Here is a 16,906-nt window from a genome sequence, read left to right on the forward strand (position 1 = left end):
CATTAACATATTTAATAAACTCACTCTAAGCTCTTGTACGCTGAAATCTTAATGAGTAAGGTCACTTTGGCTGTCAAGTAATTCTAGTGAAGTATCACTTTATGCAGCATAAAAACAAAGTAATCAACTACACATCAAAAATGATTTTTTCTTCTTTTTATTTAGTGTTCGTATCTATACCAGATTTAAAGGCAACCATGGCAATCTGAGGACAATAATTGTACATAAATACAGCACTTAAGTACATGTGGTTACGTTCCTCCACTGCATACATGTTTGTTCAGTATGAAGCAGCTCTACTAATCAAAGAGTATCAAATTATACTTAAACTTTACCTCCAGCAGCACGAGTCCAATCCAGCCTTAGTTTAAAACACGTTTGAAAACAACTAAAGTGCTGTACAGTCAATAAATAGCAAAGTCACACATGAATATAACACACACCCAAAAAAACAATAATAATGGCATTTCTTATTCTGGGTTGCAAGCCAAGGAGTACAAATGAGTTTTAGGACGTTACATAAAACGCCGCTAGAATTCATGATGACAACTGGTCTGCTGAGCTCAATGACTTCAAGGGGGCATAACATTTGGGAAGGTCAGCGATGAACGGTGGGGCTAATTCATTTAAAGACTTAAAAGCAGACAATAAAATCTTAAAAATGAACCCTAAAATGTACAGGGAGCCAGCAGAGGGAGGCCAGAATGGCAAAAATGTGCTCTTACTGGGGTTTCCACACATTTTCATGGACAAAATTTCTAAACTGTTCCATAATTTTTAAAAGGACCCATGATGAAATTCCCATTTTGCAAAAAGCATGGGCTCACTGTGTTTATGACACTTGCAGGCCCTGTTATGGTACCGTTCTGTACACACGCAGGGGAGTCTCATTTCCCGTAACAAACGCCGCCCCACTGTGTCACATATTCACATAACCTGTCATAAAAGGGAGGCCTTGGCCAGGATTCATGGAAAATGACAGCGGTGCAAGTTTTCCCTTTAAATCGAGCAGCAAAAAGTAGTTTGAGTTAATCTGCCTTACTTGATGTAGCAAATATTGTGCGATTATTGCACATCTTGATGTCTGTGCTGACGCATGTTAGAGCTACGTTTTGTCAACAACAAACTTAGAGAAAAAAAATTCCCCTTATGTTACATTTCATTGAAGCTTATCCCAAGCAGATCACTGTAACAATTAATTTCAATACATACAACAAAGTTCCATGACTTTTCCAGAACTTTCAGGGTTTTTCCAGGCCTGAAAAACACAATTGTGACACGCCATGACTTTTCCAGGTTTTCCATGACTGTGGAAAACCTGTCTTGTGCCTGTTAGGACCAACTGTGAGCATGAGAAGGAGGCCTGGCGCGGGTTGTAATGAAACATGAATGAGGCGATCACAAATCATTAAAAGATAAAAACAGCCTTAACCTCAGATAAAAGCCTCAGCTGATAAAAACTAGATTTAACAACAGAATTTATCTGTTTATCTAGTTTAAAATCAATGTCCATTTTGAGGCCAAAATTGGTAACCATGTTAAATATGAATGCAGGGAGCCGAGGTCTATAGAAGAAGTATGAGGGCACCACTGGGTCTAAACAGCATCCAGCATATTTTAACTTTACAGTCTGAAAAGGACAATTCTTCACTGTGTCTACTTTAACTTTTGATGTCACTTTTTAGATTTTGACTCAAACAGCACCAAATTTGGTTTAAAGCACACACGACAGAGGAATTACTCACTCACCGTGCAAAGATTTTTTTTTTAAATTTGGAATATTGTTTCAAAGAAATGTGTTTTACAAACTCAAGGTCTCTTCTCTGTATGAGATCTCATGTGCAACGACAACTGAGACACGTTAAAGTGTATTTTCTTGCAGGTCTTGCGATTTCTCATGTGTGTGGAGTCTCATGTGGGCTGTGAGGTTACCTTTAAGTCCGAAAGCTTTCCCACATGTTGCGCAAACGAACGGCTTTTCCCCCGTGTGTATTCTACTGTGCCTTTTCAAAACAGACAAGTCGCTGAATCTTTTCCCGCAGGTGTTGCAAACGTACGGCTTCTCCCCCGTGTGGATTCTCGTGTGCCTTGTCAATGAGGAGATCTCACAAAATGTTTTCCCGCAGATTTTGCAAAGGTACGGCTTCTCACCTGTGTGGGTTCTCATGTGGACTTTCAAGTGACGATTCAGTCTGAATGCTCTCCCGCATGTTTTACAGGTAAACGGTTCCTCACCTGTGTGGATCCTCATGTGGACCACCAAGCGGCTATTGTGTGGGAAATCTTTTCCACATATTTTGCAATAATATGGGTTCTCACCTGTGTGTGTTGTCATGTGGACTGTCAAGTGACTGTTATATCTGAAATGTTTCCCACATATTTCACAGGAATACGGCTTCTCACCTGTATGGATTCTCAGGTGTCTATATAGTTCAGACTTATACTTAAAAGCTTTGCCACAAGTGTCACATTTCAAAGATTTTTCGCCTGTGTCAGCGTTACTGTGAACATCTGAAACGGTCAAGTCATAAACACTGTTACTATCACTTTTGTGACATCTTTTCTTTGGTTGAAGCTCTGTATTTCTCGTTGATCCTGAGTCTCCGTGCTCACCTTCTTTTTGATCTTTGCTCTCAGTTACATGAGAACTATGGTAGAGGAGCTGGAGGTCACTGTTTGCTTCTGGTATCACATAGGTTATAACTGGTATGTTGACTACAGACTCGGTCTCTGCTACGCTTAGATTGTCGTCAGGGATGAAATCCAGACTCTGATCTTCACTGTGGTCACTTCCCTCATAAGGAGGAATCAACATAAAGTCATCAGCCTCCTGCTTCAGTACGAGCTGCTCTGCCTGCTCCTCCAGCTCCTCTTTAATCTGAGGAGGCTCTGGCTCCTCCTGGTCCAGACTGGAGCTCCTCTCCTGAGTACAGAGCTGCTGGTCAGCAGGAACCTCCTCCTTCTTACAGACATGTTGCTGTGGGAGCTCTGGAGGGACACAGAGACAGAAAATTGCAAACACAGACAACATGACAACGCTAAAGTTAGCTTCCCATTCAGCAGTTGAGGGGAATGTAATTTGTGATTCTTTCTTTTTGTACCATCCACTGTGGTGACAGCATGTTAGATGTTTGAAGTAAAGCCTCAACATTGTTTAAATTTGAGATGTTTCTTCTATCTGCAAAAAAGAAAATTTCACTTCATTTTTCACATCTACACCACATTGAACCAGGTCTCTCTCGAAAAACACTTACACAGGTCATTTGTAAAAAAAATAAATAAATAAAACTGAAATGTACTTTTTTTGCATTTCACAAATAATATAAAAAGGTTTTGCAAATCTGAAATATTTTTAATCTTCTCTGGGATAATCTTGACCATATCTGACAAGACTAAGAACAACAGTTTTTGATCTGGACCTTGTCCGTCGTGTTTTACATATTAAAAAACACAGTGAAATCTCCCCTTTTTGCATTTTCACAAATACAGTAAAGGTTTCATAAATATGAAATTAAGCTTTAATTAATATGTATCCTCTCTGGGATAATCTAGTCGAGAATGGACATGTCTAGTTGTAGTGGTTTTTATTGTGGTCTAAGTGTGAAAATCGTAGTGAAATCTCCTTTTTTTCATTTTCACAATAAAATAATATCTCACAAAATTGAAAGGGGGTTCCAGACGACGTTGAGGCTTTACTTAAAACGTGTAGTATGCTTTCTCCACAGCAGGGGCTTCAAAAAGCAGATAATATGTCGTTAAACTTTGCAAATCCCGTTATTTTCACCTGATTAATCGGAAATTAACATCAACGTATTTCACCTTCAAATTAGCACTACAGCAGCAACTGTCAAGATTTAATATATAAATAAAAGTCCTGAGTTTTGTGTTAAACTATTTAAATTGTACACACCTGTGCCGTGTAACTTTATTTGTGGTTTCCAAACGATATCCAGCAGTCTGCGCTGACGCTCGAGCTCTTCTTCGTACTCGACGATGGTTCTTTTAAAAACTCCGAATATTTCTTCCGCAGCAGCAGTTAGTCGCCCGTTAACAAACTCTCTCAAATATTCAACTGAAGACATTTTTGTTTAAATATTAGTGAAATATTTATCTACGCAAAAACTAAACCATCGCCTCCTAGCTAGCTGACGTCAAACACCGTCAAAGCTAGCTAAAGGTTGTATTGTTTACTTCCGCTGGATGTGTCACACTGTCTAAGTTCCGACAGTGGACATGAGCTATTTTTACTTCGTGCTCACCAACAGTTCATTACTGCAGCGGTTTTTCTTATCCACAATTTGTCTCCCCTAAAAAAAAAAGTCGAATCACAAATCACTGTGCTTGCAACATTTGATTGACAGATATATCATTTCCCTTAAAGGCTGACAAAATGATGAAGTGTTTTAGTTATGAGGAATTTCTTAGATCGAAAAAAAATTCCCAAAACCTACATAGAAAATCAAAAGGTAATAAATATTACTTCAAGCAAAATTCTTCAGCTTATAAAATGTCACTCTGAGTGGCACGGGTTACAGGATTTGTAACCTTCCCTCTTTGATAATGTAATTAATATTAACTCTTTGAGACATGGGTAAATTGAGCTATGTGTTAACAATGGCAATAAGACACCTAAAAAAATGACCCCAAATTGTCAAGAAAACGTAAAAACTGAAAAATATTCTGGAAATTTGAGGGGAAAAATATAATCCAAAAATAAGCACACAAAAAAAAGAGTTTTAAAAAATGGGGAAGGGGCAATGAAACACACAAAAAATAACCTACAACTTACCAAAAAAAAAAAAAAGGTGGGGGAAGGTTTATAATGATCATTATAAATATAGTTTTTGGACATTTTCCATGACTTTCTAAAAAATACATTTCCAAACCTATTAATTTCTTGCAATTTGTGGAACATTTCTTGTCAAATTTCTCATCGAAACACCACCTGCACAGGGAAACCTTCTCACTCCATGTAATGCATATGCAGGTCCTGTTCGTGCATATGAACGTATTTTGGGCCTGTGGGTCTATGGCAACTAGTGAAAATAATGCTATTTCCCCTGTGAGGTTTAATTAAGTATACAAAAACTAAATAAACGATTTAAAAAAGGGTCAGAAAAGCAGAGATTTTTAATAGATGGATTTGGTCTTCCTGGAGACAGATGCAACTCTATCAAAGAGTTAAATACAAGACAAGTACAAGTTGTGTTTTTAGTTGTTTGTGACATGTTAAACTGCTCCACAGTGACCACTGAGTGGACAGCTACAGCGGTCACTTTTCTAAAGCAGGATTTTTTTAAGATTCAGGAAAAAGAATTTGCTCTGCTTGTGTGTTGTTGTTTTTTTAGTGATCTTTTCATTAAAGTTAAGTTGATATACAGACGTGATGTCAAAGAAGTGTGATGGCTCAGATTCATCACTGGTTTCCTTTCAGATTATCTGAGACTAAAGAGAAAACAGTTTGTTATTGTTTGGCTTTCAGTGAGAAGAGACGCATTGACAGACGCTAAGATTTACCTTCATCTCACAGCTGTGACTTTGACAGCTACAGGAGGGCGTACTTTAGTAGTTAACTATGTCATATTTACATGTGTTACTGTCCAAAAGTTTTGGTCTGAAGTTATTAAGAAGATTTGTGCCTTAACCAAAGTTTGTATTAAGCCGGATTCTGTACTCTGTATAATAGTTCTGCCAAGATTGTCTGACCAACAACACAATAAGTGGATGTCTGTAGTTTTGTTGTTGCCTAAAAGTTGATTTTTTTTTTTTTTGTAAATGGAGAGACAGCAGTGCTCCAGACATTCAAGACTGGACTGATGCAATGTTGAAAATAGCTAAATTTGGGGAAAAAAATATTTTATATGAATAAAGGCTCAGTAGGTGAGTATACCTAAATATGGTTGTCCTCCTTAGCAGCCATGTCCTAAAGACGACAGATGGAAAAGTTACCACATTAAAACGCTTTATCTTGATAAAGCATGCAATTAGACTCATGCACATATATATTCACTTTTGCATAATTTAATTTGCATTTATTAGTTTGTTGTTGGCCTGTTTGCTTTTTGTAGGTGCTGTTGTTGCTGTATTTGCTTTTATTGTATGCATGTTCTGTTTATTGCTAGTTTGCTTGCTGTTTTTTTTGATGCGCTGCATACGGTGCAGATTATTGTTCTGCTGTCTGATTTTCAATTGTACTTGTGAATAACAATAAAACTTGGGGAGAAAAAAAAGTCGTACAGTATGTCTGCTGCTGACTGATAAAACACTAAGATACTAAAAGTGAAAGTAACTGAGGCAGCTCTCTGCAGCAGGGAAGGGCAACACATGTGATTTCCTGTTTTTGCGTCTTGCCTGCTGTGTTTTGTGTTTCACTCAGAGACGAAATGGCTTCGAGATCAGAGGAGGATCTCTCCTGTCCGGTCTGTCAGGACGTCTTTAAAGATCCTGTTGTTCTGTCATGTAGCCACAGTTTCTGTAAAGACTGTCTGAAGAGCTGGTGGAGAGAGAAACCAACAAAGGAGTGTCCAGTTTGTAAGAGAAGATCCTCAAAGAGTGACCCACCCCGTAACCTGGCATTGAGGAACCTGTGTGAGTCTTTCTTACAGGAGAGACATCAGACAGTTTCAACAGAGGCTCTCTGCAGTCTGCACTCTGAGAAACTCAAACTCTTCTGTCTGGACCATCAGCAGCCGGCGTGTCTCGTCTGCAGAGATTCAAAAACACACAACAACCACAGTTTCAGACCAATCGATGAAGTTGCGCAAGAACACAGGAAGGAACTTCGGGAAACTCTGGAGCCCGTAAGGAAGAAGTTAAAGGTTTTTAAACAAGTTAAGGAGGAGTGTGATCAAACAGCAGCTCACATGAAGTTTCAGGCTCAGCAGACAGAGACGCAGATTAAGGAGCAGTTTAAGAAGCTTCACCAGTTTCTACATGAGGAAGAGGAGGCCAGGGTCTCCGCTCTGAGGGAGGAGGAGCAGCAGAAGAGTCGGAGGATGAAGGAGAAGCTGGAGGCTCTGAGCAGAGAGATAGCAGCTCTTTCAGACACAGTCAGAGACACAGAGGACGAGCTGAGAGCCGACGACGCCTCGTTCTTGCTCAACTACAAGGCTGCAGTGGACAGAGTCCAGCAGCGCCCCCTGCTGGAGGATCCACAGCTGCTCTCAGGAGCTCTGATAGACGAGGCCAAACACCTGGGAAACCTGTCCTTCAACATCTGGAACAAGCTGAAGGACATGGTCTCCTACAGTCCTCTGTTTTTGAATCCAAACTCTACTCATCCAGAACTCATCCTGACTGAAGATCTGACCAGTGTGAGACGCGGACAGGAACAGCAGCTTCCTCAAAACCCAGAGAGGTTTGATTCTTACTGGTCTGTTCTGGGCTCTGAGGGCTTCAACTCAGGGATTCACAGCTGGGACGTTGAGGTCGGAGACAGCCCAGACTGGAGACTTGGTGTCATGGAAGAGTCTGTCCAGAGGAAGGGACTCATACAGTCTGGATTATGGAGAATAATGTTCTATGAAAACAAATACTTTGCATGGTCACCACCAGCTCAAGCCAATGTTCTCAAATTGCAGAAAAAGTTCAAGAGGATCAGAATAAAACTGGACTGGAACAAAGGAAAGCTGTCGTTCTCTGACGCTGATACTAACACACGCATACACACATTCAAACACACTTTCACCGAGAGAATGTTTCCATACATTCACACTGCCGATAAACTGAAGATATCACCACTGAAGGTCTCTGTGACTGTGGAATAGAGCAGTGAGAGATCAACAGGATGATTATATCCATGATGTTGACATGGGTTAAAGGCAAAAAGCAACATGGCTCAACATGTACAAGAAAAATTATTTAAAAAAAAAAATAAAAACAAAGGTAACGGGAAAATTACCTGAAAATGGGCAAAAAAGAAAAGTAAAAAAAAACGGGGGGCTATAGAGTTTTTTTCAGCAAGATCATTTTAATTATATGGTTATAATAATCATAAATATAGTTTTCTGAACATTTTCCCCAGAATTTTTTCCTTTTTTTAAAAAACTAATTTTCAAATCATTGTTTTGTCATCTTTTACTCATGTCTTGCAATTTGCAGGAAATTCCTAGCCAAGTTGCTCATTGCCTTTTTCCTTGTATTTTTTAAAGAAATCATAACCAAATATCTTCGGATTCAAGACTTACATTGTGAAAGGCATCTGAACACAGCACAGGAAAACTGATGTCCAGGTTTCATAGGGTTAAATGAAATATTTCAATATATAAAATATATGTTTTAAATGATCAAAAAGATATGAACGATTATGTGTTTGATCTAATAGATATAATATTATTCTTTGTTTTCTTTCAGTTTCCATCAGCTGAATTCTGCAGTTAGTCATTGAGTCAGTTGCTCCATTTAATGTGGACATGTCAAGTTTAAGTTATGTTAATGTGATATTTGTCTATAAAACAATAAAAAAAAACTTCTGTTCTCAGTATTTTTGTTTGTCATTTTAGGAGATCTTGGGGATAAAAGATCTGAGGTACACTGACAATGAACGAAATTTACAAATTTTGCATGTAAATAAAGAATTTGCAAGCTACTCCTAAACTAGAATTATTATTACTGTTGTTATTATTATCATTATTGTTATTATTATAATTAGTGTTAAGGTAGCAGCTAGTCAGGATGGATCTATTTCATTTTACATCTGGTTCCCACACTAATTAACAAGGCATCATATATCACAAGCTCACTTTTAAGTTTTTGTATTAAAAAAATATTTATCAGCAAAATAACTTTGGCTGTCAAGTAAATGCAGTGGCCAAAAAGTAAATTTGTCTGTAAAACGTAGTGAAGTAGAAATATATGTAGCATAAAAGTAATTAAAGAATACCTCAGTACTAAATTTTCTTTTTTTTATTTTAAGTGCTCCAGATATCATATCTGTGTAGCATTTACATGCAATCGGGGCCATTTAAGGACAATCATCATAAATAAATAGAGTATTTGAGTACATGTAGTAACATTCCTAAGTTTGTTTAACATGAAGCAGCTCCACTGATCAAACAGTATCAAACCATATTTTAACTTAACATATTAAAAAGGGGGTTGGGGGTCTTCTGCCAGAAAATTTTCAGCTGCTTTCTGGTGAATTTTTATGCATCAATTTGTGTATTTTCTGCATAATTTTGCATAGTACCATTCTGAATATCAACATATCATTAGACCCATTGTATTTTACCTTAGGAGCAATCCCTGATGGACCTGTGGATAAATAAAAGGTTTGTTTTCTGCGTATATATATATATATATACATATAAAGTTTTAAAACTGTAAATAGAAATAAAACATAATAAAGTCACATGAAGGGGAAAATCAAGTTAGTTCAACAACATTTTGCAAAAAAAAGTTTCTCACCAGTGTCTTCTCATGTGAATCAACAAGCCACCACTCGTCCTGCAATCTTTTCCAAATGTTTTCCAAATAAACCAATTTTCAGCTGAATGAGCGCAACAACAACCGGAGCCTCTGAGCGGCAGCGATGCAGCTTTTCACCTGTGAGTTCTCTTCATGTGGCTTTTCAAGCTGCTGCTAGATCTGAAATCTTTCCCACACGTTTCACATATATACGGCTTCTCACCCGAGTGGATTCTCATGTGGACTTTTAAGTCAGCATTTCGAGTGAAGCCGTTCCCACATGTTTTACAAGTAAATGGCTTCTCACCTGTATGGATTTTCACGTGCCTGTTCAGTACGGATATCTCTCTGAATCTTTTCCCACAGGTCTTGCAAAGGTACGGCTTCTCTCCCGTGTGGATTCTCATGTGGTACAACAAGCCACTGTTAAACTGGAAATCTCTTCCACATATTTTGCAACAAAACGGCTTCTCGCCAGTGTGGATTCTTAGATGTGCGTTTAGTATTGATGCGTATCTGAAGCTTTCCCCACACACGTTGCAGGTATGTGGCTTCTCACCTGTGTGGATCCTCAGGTGTATATACAACTGGGACTTAAACTTAAAAGCTTTCCCACAAGCAACACATTGAAAAAGTGTTTTACCTGTTTGAGTATTATGATGAATATTTGACAGGGTTGAGTAGTATGCGTTGTTACTGTGACCACTGCTTTCATGATGTTTTTGCTTTGGGTGAAGAGTTGATCCTGAGTCTCCGTGCTCGCCTCCTTTCTGATTTTGACTCTCAGCTTCATGAGAGTTTTGAGAGAAAAGCTGGTGGTCACTGTTTGTTTCTGATCCCACAGAGCTTAAAACTGGAATGAAGTTTAGAGTCTTTCCTTCCACAAAACTCTGAGTTACATCAATACTAAGGTTCAGAGTCTGATCTTCACTGCGGTCACTTCCCTCATGAGTAGGAGTCAACAGGACAGCATCAGTCTCCTGCTTCAGTACGAACTGCTCTCCCTGCTGACTGCTGCAGAGCTCCTCCTGCTCCTCTTTAATCTGAGGAGGCTCTGGCTCCTCCTGGTCCAGACTGGAGCTCCTCTCCTGAATACAGAGCTGCTGCTCAGCAGGAACCTCCTCCTCCTTACAGACATGTTGCTGTGGGAGCTCTGGAGGGACACACAACAACTACAGTGATTGCAGAGAAGAAAAAAATCCAAAAATAAACAATGCTGAAGTTAGCTTCTGATTCAGCAGTTAACCCTCTGAAGCCTGAGTAAAATTGTTTTGATTTCTTTCAAAAATATAGGGGGAAGGCAAGAAGCTACTTAACAAAACATGGTCCCAAAAACTAGCGAAAAGGTTGTAAAAAAAAAAACAAAAAAAAAAAAAAGTGAAAAACAATTTACTGGAAAATCCAGATCCAATATCAGACCAAATCATGTTCAGAGCAAAAACCAACTCCTGCCTAATAGTATCCAAAAGTTGTTTCAGATTAGATAAAGTTTAGATGCGCTAGATGCAATAATAAATTAATTAAATATATAGAGTAATTGAACTAATCAGAAGGTTAAAAAGAAAGCAATAGAAAAACACAACAATATTAACAGATCCAATACCATCATCATTAAGAGATCAAATCATTTACAGAGAAAGAAAATCAAACGTTTGGAGTTGGAGTTGTTTTGTGAAGAGTAACACTAAATATTTATATATATACATATATATAATAAATATATTTTAATAAAGCATTAATAATAATATAAAGTTATGATTATTAATGTTATCATTTTACCTTTATGATTATAATACAACTATTAGTCTTCATGAATTGTTTCTTGAACGTACTAATTCCTCTCAAATCATGTAAACTTTCTCTCATTTGAAACAACTTTTTGATACTGTAAGACAGTAATTTATTTTATTTATTTATTTTTCTGCTCTTTATATGATTTGGAATTTCTTGAAATCAACCAGATCTTTGAATTTGGCAGCATTTAATTAGATAAAATGTGAGTTTGTGGTTTTGTGACGGCAGAGGAGTAAATGCAGACATGCGAGCAAATTAGTGTTAGTGTCAGTTGGGATTATTTATATACATAATTTCCTTTTGTTTTGTTTTATTAAACGGATTAAACTTTACACACCTGTCCTGTGTAACTTTATTTCTGGTTTCCAAACGATATCCAGCAGTCTGCGCTGACGCTCGAGCTCTTCTTCGTACTCGACGATGGTTCTTTTAAAAACTCGGAATATTTCTTCAGCAGCAGCAGTTAGTCTCTCACTGACAAACTCTCTCAAATACTCAACTGAGGACATTTTTTGACAAATTATAAGTGAAATATTTATCTTCGCAACAACTAAACCATCATCTCCCTGCTAGCTGACGCCAAACATCCACAGAGCTAACGGCTAACGCTGCTAGCACTCGTATTGTTTACTTCCGTTGAATGTGTTACACTGTTAAAGTTCCGGCAGTGGAAGTGAGCCGTTCACCAATATGGGAGCACAATTTTTATCAATGATTTCTCTCTACACAAAACAAATAAATGCAACAATGAATACATAACCAGAAAGAATAATTAATAATATCTTCAACATGAGATTTGGAGACGTATTTTTTTTTCTTGCAGATAAACAAATAAACCCTTTCAACCCTGAACAACATGGCATGATTTCGATCAAAAACACCAGAAGTTGTAAGTTACAAGAAAATAATCTAACAATTTACAAGAGAACCAAAAAAAGACAAAAATGGGGGGGGGGGTTATTCAATATCTTAGACAACATATAGGTTAGTCTAATTTCTCGATACTTTTTTCTTTCATTGTTTATATTAAGGTTATTCTTGGCACACTCCTTCAACTTCAAGCAACAGCTATGAATGTGAAAAAGCAACAACGTATAAATATTTTTTTCTACATCAAAGGAAAATTACTCCACAAAATCTGTGTGGAGCTCCTATTTCTCCCATATTCACTTGAAAACAACAGGCCTTCTCCCATATTTTTTTTTATTCCCAACAAATAAAAATAAGTAGGCTACATTACAAAATTGTACATATTTATCAAACAAAAACTTTCTCTCAGGATTTGTGGTTTTTGATACCGTACGTGAATTTGGTTAAAATTAAGACAAAAAAGCTCAACATTTATTTTTTAAAAGTCACATACATGTTAAGATTCTGAAAAACAATTGTGGACGATTCAAACCAATCATTAAGCACAGTACAGTATCACATCCTCAGCTGGAGGCTGAGAATGTGATACTGTGCTATAAAAAAAATTAAAAAACAGAATTTCTGAAAGCTGTCAGCTTATATCTTCATGGGAAAATTCACATCCATAAAGCCATGTTCTCAATTTCTCACTCATCATTTGAACATTTCGGGGGTGAATCAAGAAAGTAATTTGAATCAAGAAAGTATAAACGCTAAGAAATGTCCTCACCTACTTTAAATAGTACTAAACAGATGTTTTTCTGCTTATTTTTTTCTGCTAACATGCTTTTTAGTCATTTATTACCTTTAGTTTATTTTTTTTTACTATATTATCCACCTTTTGTCCTGTTGACATGTTGAATGTTGTTGACTGAAAATGGAATCATGCCTTGTATGTTAATCTCACTTCAATATGATGCCTTTATGTTTTGTTTTTCATCTTAATGTCACATTAACTACAGTATGTAAAAGTAAAAACACTTTGTAAAAATACTTAATGCATTAAAAATGTTAGTAAACATACAAAATTGCTATAATGTGTAAAAAGCATTTTTACACAGGAGAGCATTTAGTGGAGTAAAACTATATGTTGCATAAAAGCAAAGGAAGCAAATACCTCAAAACTGATTTTTTATTTATTTGAAATATTCCAGATTTCATAAATGTGCAAAATTTACATGCAATTGTGGCCATCTGAAGACAACCAGTGTTGTACATAAATACTGTATTCAAGTAGCTACATTCCTCCACTGCACATACATGTTTTTTTGTGTGCAGCAGCTCCACTGATCAAACAGTATCAAATTATACTTTGATTTGACCTCCAGCAGCTGAGCTGCAACATTAACCCTTTGAACATTTAGCAAAATAGCTTAATTGCTTTCAGAATCATGGAAAGAAGAAAAAACGCAACTTAACAAGAACTAGCCCAAAAATTTGCAAAAAAAAATTTAAAAAAGAGAAAAATTACAAATAAATTACTTGATTAAACAAAGAAAGACAAAGAACGTTTAATTTTAAAAAATTAAGACAAACACAACAGAAAAAATGCTTATAAAAAGAAGCTATTCTGTAAAATTAAATATGCAATTATGATCATTATAAATATAGATAAATATTTCAGTCAAGACAGTGTTATCATATTTTTGCCACCAATAAAAGGATATGCAGCAAAAGCTTCTTAAGCTTTTTTAATCTCTAGACATTTTTAAGAAATCTAAATCTACTAATTTATTTGTGGAACACTCCTTATCAAGTTGCTCATTGCCTGTATTCATGCTATTCAAGCCATGTTTCTGAAAGAAACTGCACAAATTTGCGAAGGCTTAAAAGATTTAAGTTCAACTAAAACACAAAAAACTTGTGCTCAAGAAAAGGATAAGCAGTCAATGAAGAGCCCAGGGTCACTAATCAGCTATAATGGCTTAAATATAAAGGCCAGAGAGCAGTGAAGACTAACACATCTTTGGGGTCATCAGGCGGGAACCTCCTTTCGTCAGTGTTTCACCTAGTTGGTCCCACAACACCTCCAGGAGGCTAGACAGTGAAGTCTGGTGTCCCAGAGCCCCTCCCCTAGTGCCAGCTTCACTGCTCCTACGCAGCCCAAACAGCCCTGCCACCTGCAACAGACTCAGGCTCCATTCATGCAAGCTCCAGGAAGTGACAGTGCCGATACTACCAGATACAAGGCTACACTACCGCATGGCTATCACAGATACAAGGCTAAGCTTAGTTTATTCATGCAATTCAAGCCATGTTTCTGAGAGAAACTTTCACCAATTTAGGGTTAAAAGATTTAAATACTTGTAAAGGCACCTGATAGCAGCACAAGAAAAGTGATGTTGATCCATGTTTCAGCATTAAGAGGACAAGAGGAGAGAGCTTCTTTTTGTTTTGTTTTTTTGATAATTATTATGTTTATGTCCTGAATTTATGACATTTTCCAACATTTGCTTTGCCTAATTTACAATGTAACAATTTTCTCACAATGTAATAACTTCTTCCAAACTTACAGCTGATTTGTGGATTTTCATGTGGACTTTCAAATCACATTTCTGTCTGAAAGCTCTCCCACACATTTTGCACGAAAACGGCTTCTCACCCGTGTGTATTCTCATGTGAACCAACAAGCCCCCACTGTGCTGGAAACCTTTCCCACAGGTTTTGCAGGAATAAGGCCTCTCGCCTGTGTGGATTCTCATGTGGAGCGTCAGGTTGCTCGGAGTTCTGAAAGCTCTCCCACACGTTTTGCAAGTGTGCGGCTTCTCACCCGTGTGGATCCTCATGTGCAATGTCAAGTTACCGCTAGTTCTGAAAGCTCTCCCGCACGTTTTACACGTGTACGGCTTCTCACCTGTGTGGATTCTCATGTGAACTGTCAAGTCGGCGTTGCGTCTGAAATCTTTCCCACATGTTTCACAAGTATGCGGCTTCTCACCTGTGTGGATTCTCATGTGAAGCGTCAAGTTACTACAAGTTCTGAAATGTTTCCCACATGTTTCGCAAGTAAATGGCTTCTCGTCTGTGTGTATCCTCATGTGCCTTCTCAGTGCGGTCATGTGACAAAGTTTTTTGCCGCAGATGTTGCAAAGGTACAGCTTCTCACCTGTGTGGATCCTCATGTGGTACATCAGGCCACTATTAGAACAGAAGTCTTTTCCACATGTTTGGCAAGAAAATGGCTTCTCACCTGTGTGAAGTCTCAGGTGGTCATGCAAACGGCACTTAAACTTAAAAGCTTTCCCACAAGTGTCACATTTGAAAGACTTTTCATCCGTGTAAGCATTGAGGTGAATATTTGACACAGTTGAGTCATATTCATTGTTTCTTTGACTATTGCTGTCATGTCTTTTGTTTGGATGAAGCTCTGCATTTGTAGTTGATTCTGAGTCTCCGTGCTCACCTCCTGTCTGATTTTGGCTCTCAGCTACATGATAGCTGTCAGAGCGGAGCTGGTGGTCACTATTTGTTTCTGGTATCACGTAGGTTATAACTGGTATGTTGTCTACAGACTCTGTCTCTGATGCACTTCCAGCGTCATCAGGATTAAAGCTCAGAGTCTGATCTTCACTGAGGTCACTTTCCTCATGAGTAGGAGTCAACATGAAGGCAACAGTCTCCTTATTCAGCAGGAGCTGCTCTCCCTGCTGACTGCTGCAGAGTCCCTCCTGCTCCTCTTTGATCTGAGGAGGCTCTGGCTCCTCCTGGTCCAGACTGGAGCTCCTCTCCTGAATACAGAGCTGCTGCTCAGCAGGAACCTCCTCCTCCTTACAGACATGTTGCTGTGGGAGCTCTGGAGGGACACACAACAAAAAAGGAAGAGAATACTACTGACCTGAATTGAATATACTTTATTTCAAACATTAAAAAAAAAAATGAAAAAAATGAAATGAAGTACAATGTATATAAAAACAAAAATAACAGTAATCATACATAATAAATTATCAATATGCAGCATTAACCTGAGTAAATTCGCCTCAATAGGACTATTACTAGTTAAATAAAGGTTAAATTAATGAATAAATATATACATATACATATAAAATACATAAAATAGATAAAACTTTGCTCACACATATTTTACATGGGGTTTCTATCAGATTTTGTGGTCTAGAATCACACCCAGAAAATTATATTTACTTCTTCAGTAAGTTACACCTTGTGCATATGCATTCATTTTACAATGACCAACATAAGTTTGGTTTTATCCCAATGTAATGACAGTTTGTGTCACACCACATTTTTAGTTTACTAATGTCTGCTATGACTGTCTCCAAAAGCTGCTCCCTGTTTTCCCTGCAGAGATGGTACAGAACAAGATGCAGACATACGAGCAATTAAGACGATCTACTAATGTATATATTAACAATTAGGATGATAAAGGTATGTCTAATTACTCTGTGCTGTGTTGTTAAAACGCTTAATTTTACACACCTGTCCTGTGTAACCTTATCTCTGGTTTCAAAACGCTGTCCAGCAGTCTGCGCTGCCGCTCGAGCTCTTCTTCGTACTCGACGATGGTTCTTTTAAAAACTCCGAATATTTCTTCAGCAGCAGCAGTTAGTCGCTCGCTAACAAACTCCCTCAAATACTCAACTGTAGACATTTTTTTGTAATTATGAGTGAATAATTTTATTGAGGCAACAAAGCCATAATTTCCCAGCCAACGTCAAACATCCACAGAGCTAACGCAGCTACCGCTGGTTTTGTTTACTTTTACTTCCGCTGGATGCGTCACACTGTTAAAGTTCCGTCAGTGGGAGAGAGCTGTTTGCTCCTTCCGCTCACGAACAAGCTC

The 16,906-nt window shown here is 37.7% G+C and overlaps 2 protein-coding genes and 1 pseudogene across 4 annotated transcripts; 1 reads left to right on the top strand and 2 right to left on the bottom strand.

The window, feature by feature from the left end:
- Nucleotides 1-141: 141 nt before the first annotated feature.
- LOC148190290 (uncharacterized) lies at nt 142-6,505 on the bottom strand (annotated as a pseudogene). The gene is made up of 2 exons (XR_015775078.1): nt 3,911-6,505; nt 142-2,988 (listed from the first exon to the last, which is right to left on the bottom strand). The product of XR_015775078.1 is annotated as an uncharacterized LOC148190290 (transcript).
- Nucleotides 6,363-8,480, top strand: LOC121960842 (nuclear factor 7, ovary-like). Its single transcript, XM_042510721.2, has one exon. The coding sequence runs from the start codon at nt 6,384-6,386 to the stop codon at nt 7,764-7,766; it is 1,383 nt and encodes a 460-aa protein (XP_042366655.2). The 5' UTR covers nt 6,363-6,383; the 3' UTR covers nt 7,767-8,480.
- A 928-nt stretch (nt 8,481-9,408) lies between these two features.
- Nucleotides 9,409-16,865, bottom strand: LOC121948895 (uncharacterized). 2 transcript variants are annotated; one of them, XM_088070561.1, is made up of 3 exons: nt 16,543-16,865; nt 14,629-15,901; nt 9,409-10,050 (listed from the first exon to the last, which is right to left on the bottom strand). In XM_088070561.1, the coding sequence occupies exons 1-3, from the start codon at nt 16,712-16,714 to the stop codon at nt 9,540-9,542; spliced, it is 1,956 nt and encodes a 651-aa protein (XP_087926687.1). In that variant the 5' UTR covers nt 16,715-16,865; the 3' UTR covers nt 9,409-9,539. The 2 variants fall into 2 exon arrangements, with proteins under 2 accessions (XP_087926687.1, XP_042350368.2); XM_042494434.2 differs by lacking the exons at nt 14,629-15,901; nt 16,543-16,865 and adding an exon at nt 11,537-11,837 and having other exon boundaries at nt 9,409-10,558.
- Nucleotides 16,866-16,906: the final 41 nt, after the last annotated feature.

This window comes from Plectropomus leopardus, chromosome 2, assembly GCF_026936395.1.
Source record: "Plectropomus leopardus strain MGB_pleo_1.0 chromosome 2, ASM2693639v1, whole genome shotgun sequence".
NCBI classification, from domain to species: Eukaryota; Metazoa; Chordata; class Actinopteri; order Perciformes; family Serranidae; genus Plectropomus; species Plectropomus leopardus.

What these genes read in the sequence shown, in the direction of transcription:
- LOC121960842 (XM_042510721.2), top strand. Translation starts at nt 6,384, where the DNA reads ATGGCTTCGAGATCAGAGGAGGATCTCTCCTGTCCGGTCTGTCAGGAC.
- LOC121948895 (XM_088070561.1), bottom strand. Translation starts at nt 16,714, where the DNA reads ATGTCTACAGTTGAGTATTTGAGGGAGTTTGTTAGCGAGCGACTAACT. An exon ending in GATAAGGTTACACAGGACAG is followed by an intron (nt 15,902 to 16,542) that starts GTGTGTAAAATT and finishes GTGTCCCTCCAG; the next exon opens with AGCTCCCACAGCAACATGTC. An exon ending in GTCCACATGAAAATCCACAA is followed by an intron (nt 10,051 to 14,628) that starts ATCAGCTGTAAG and finishes TAATACTCAAAC; the next exon opens with AGGTAAAACACTTTTTCAAT.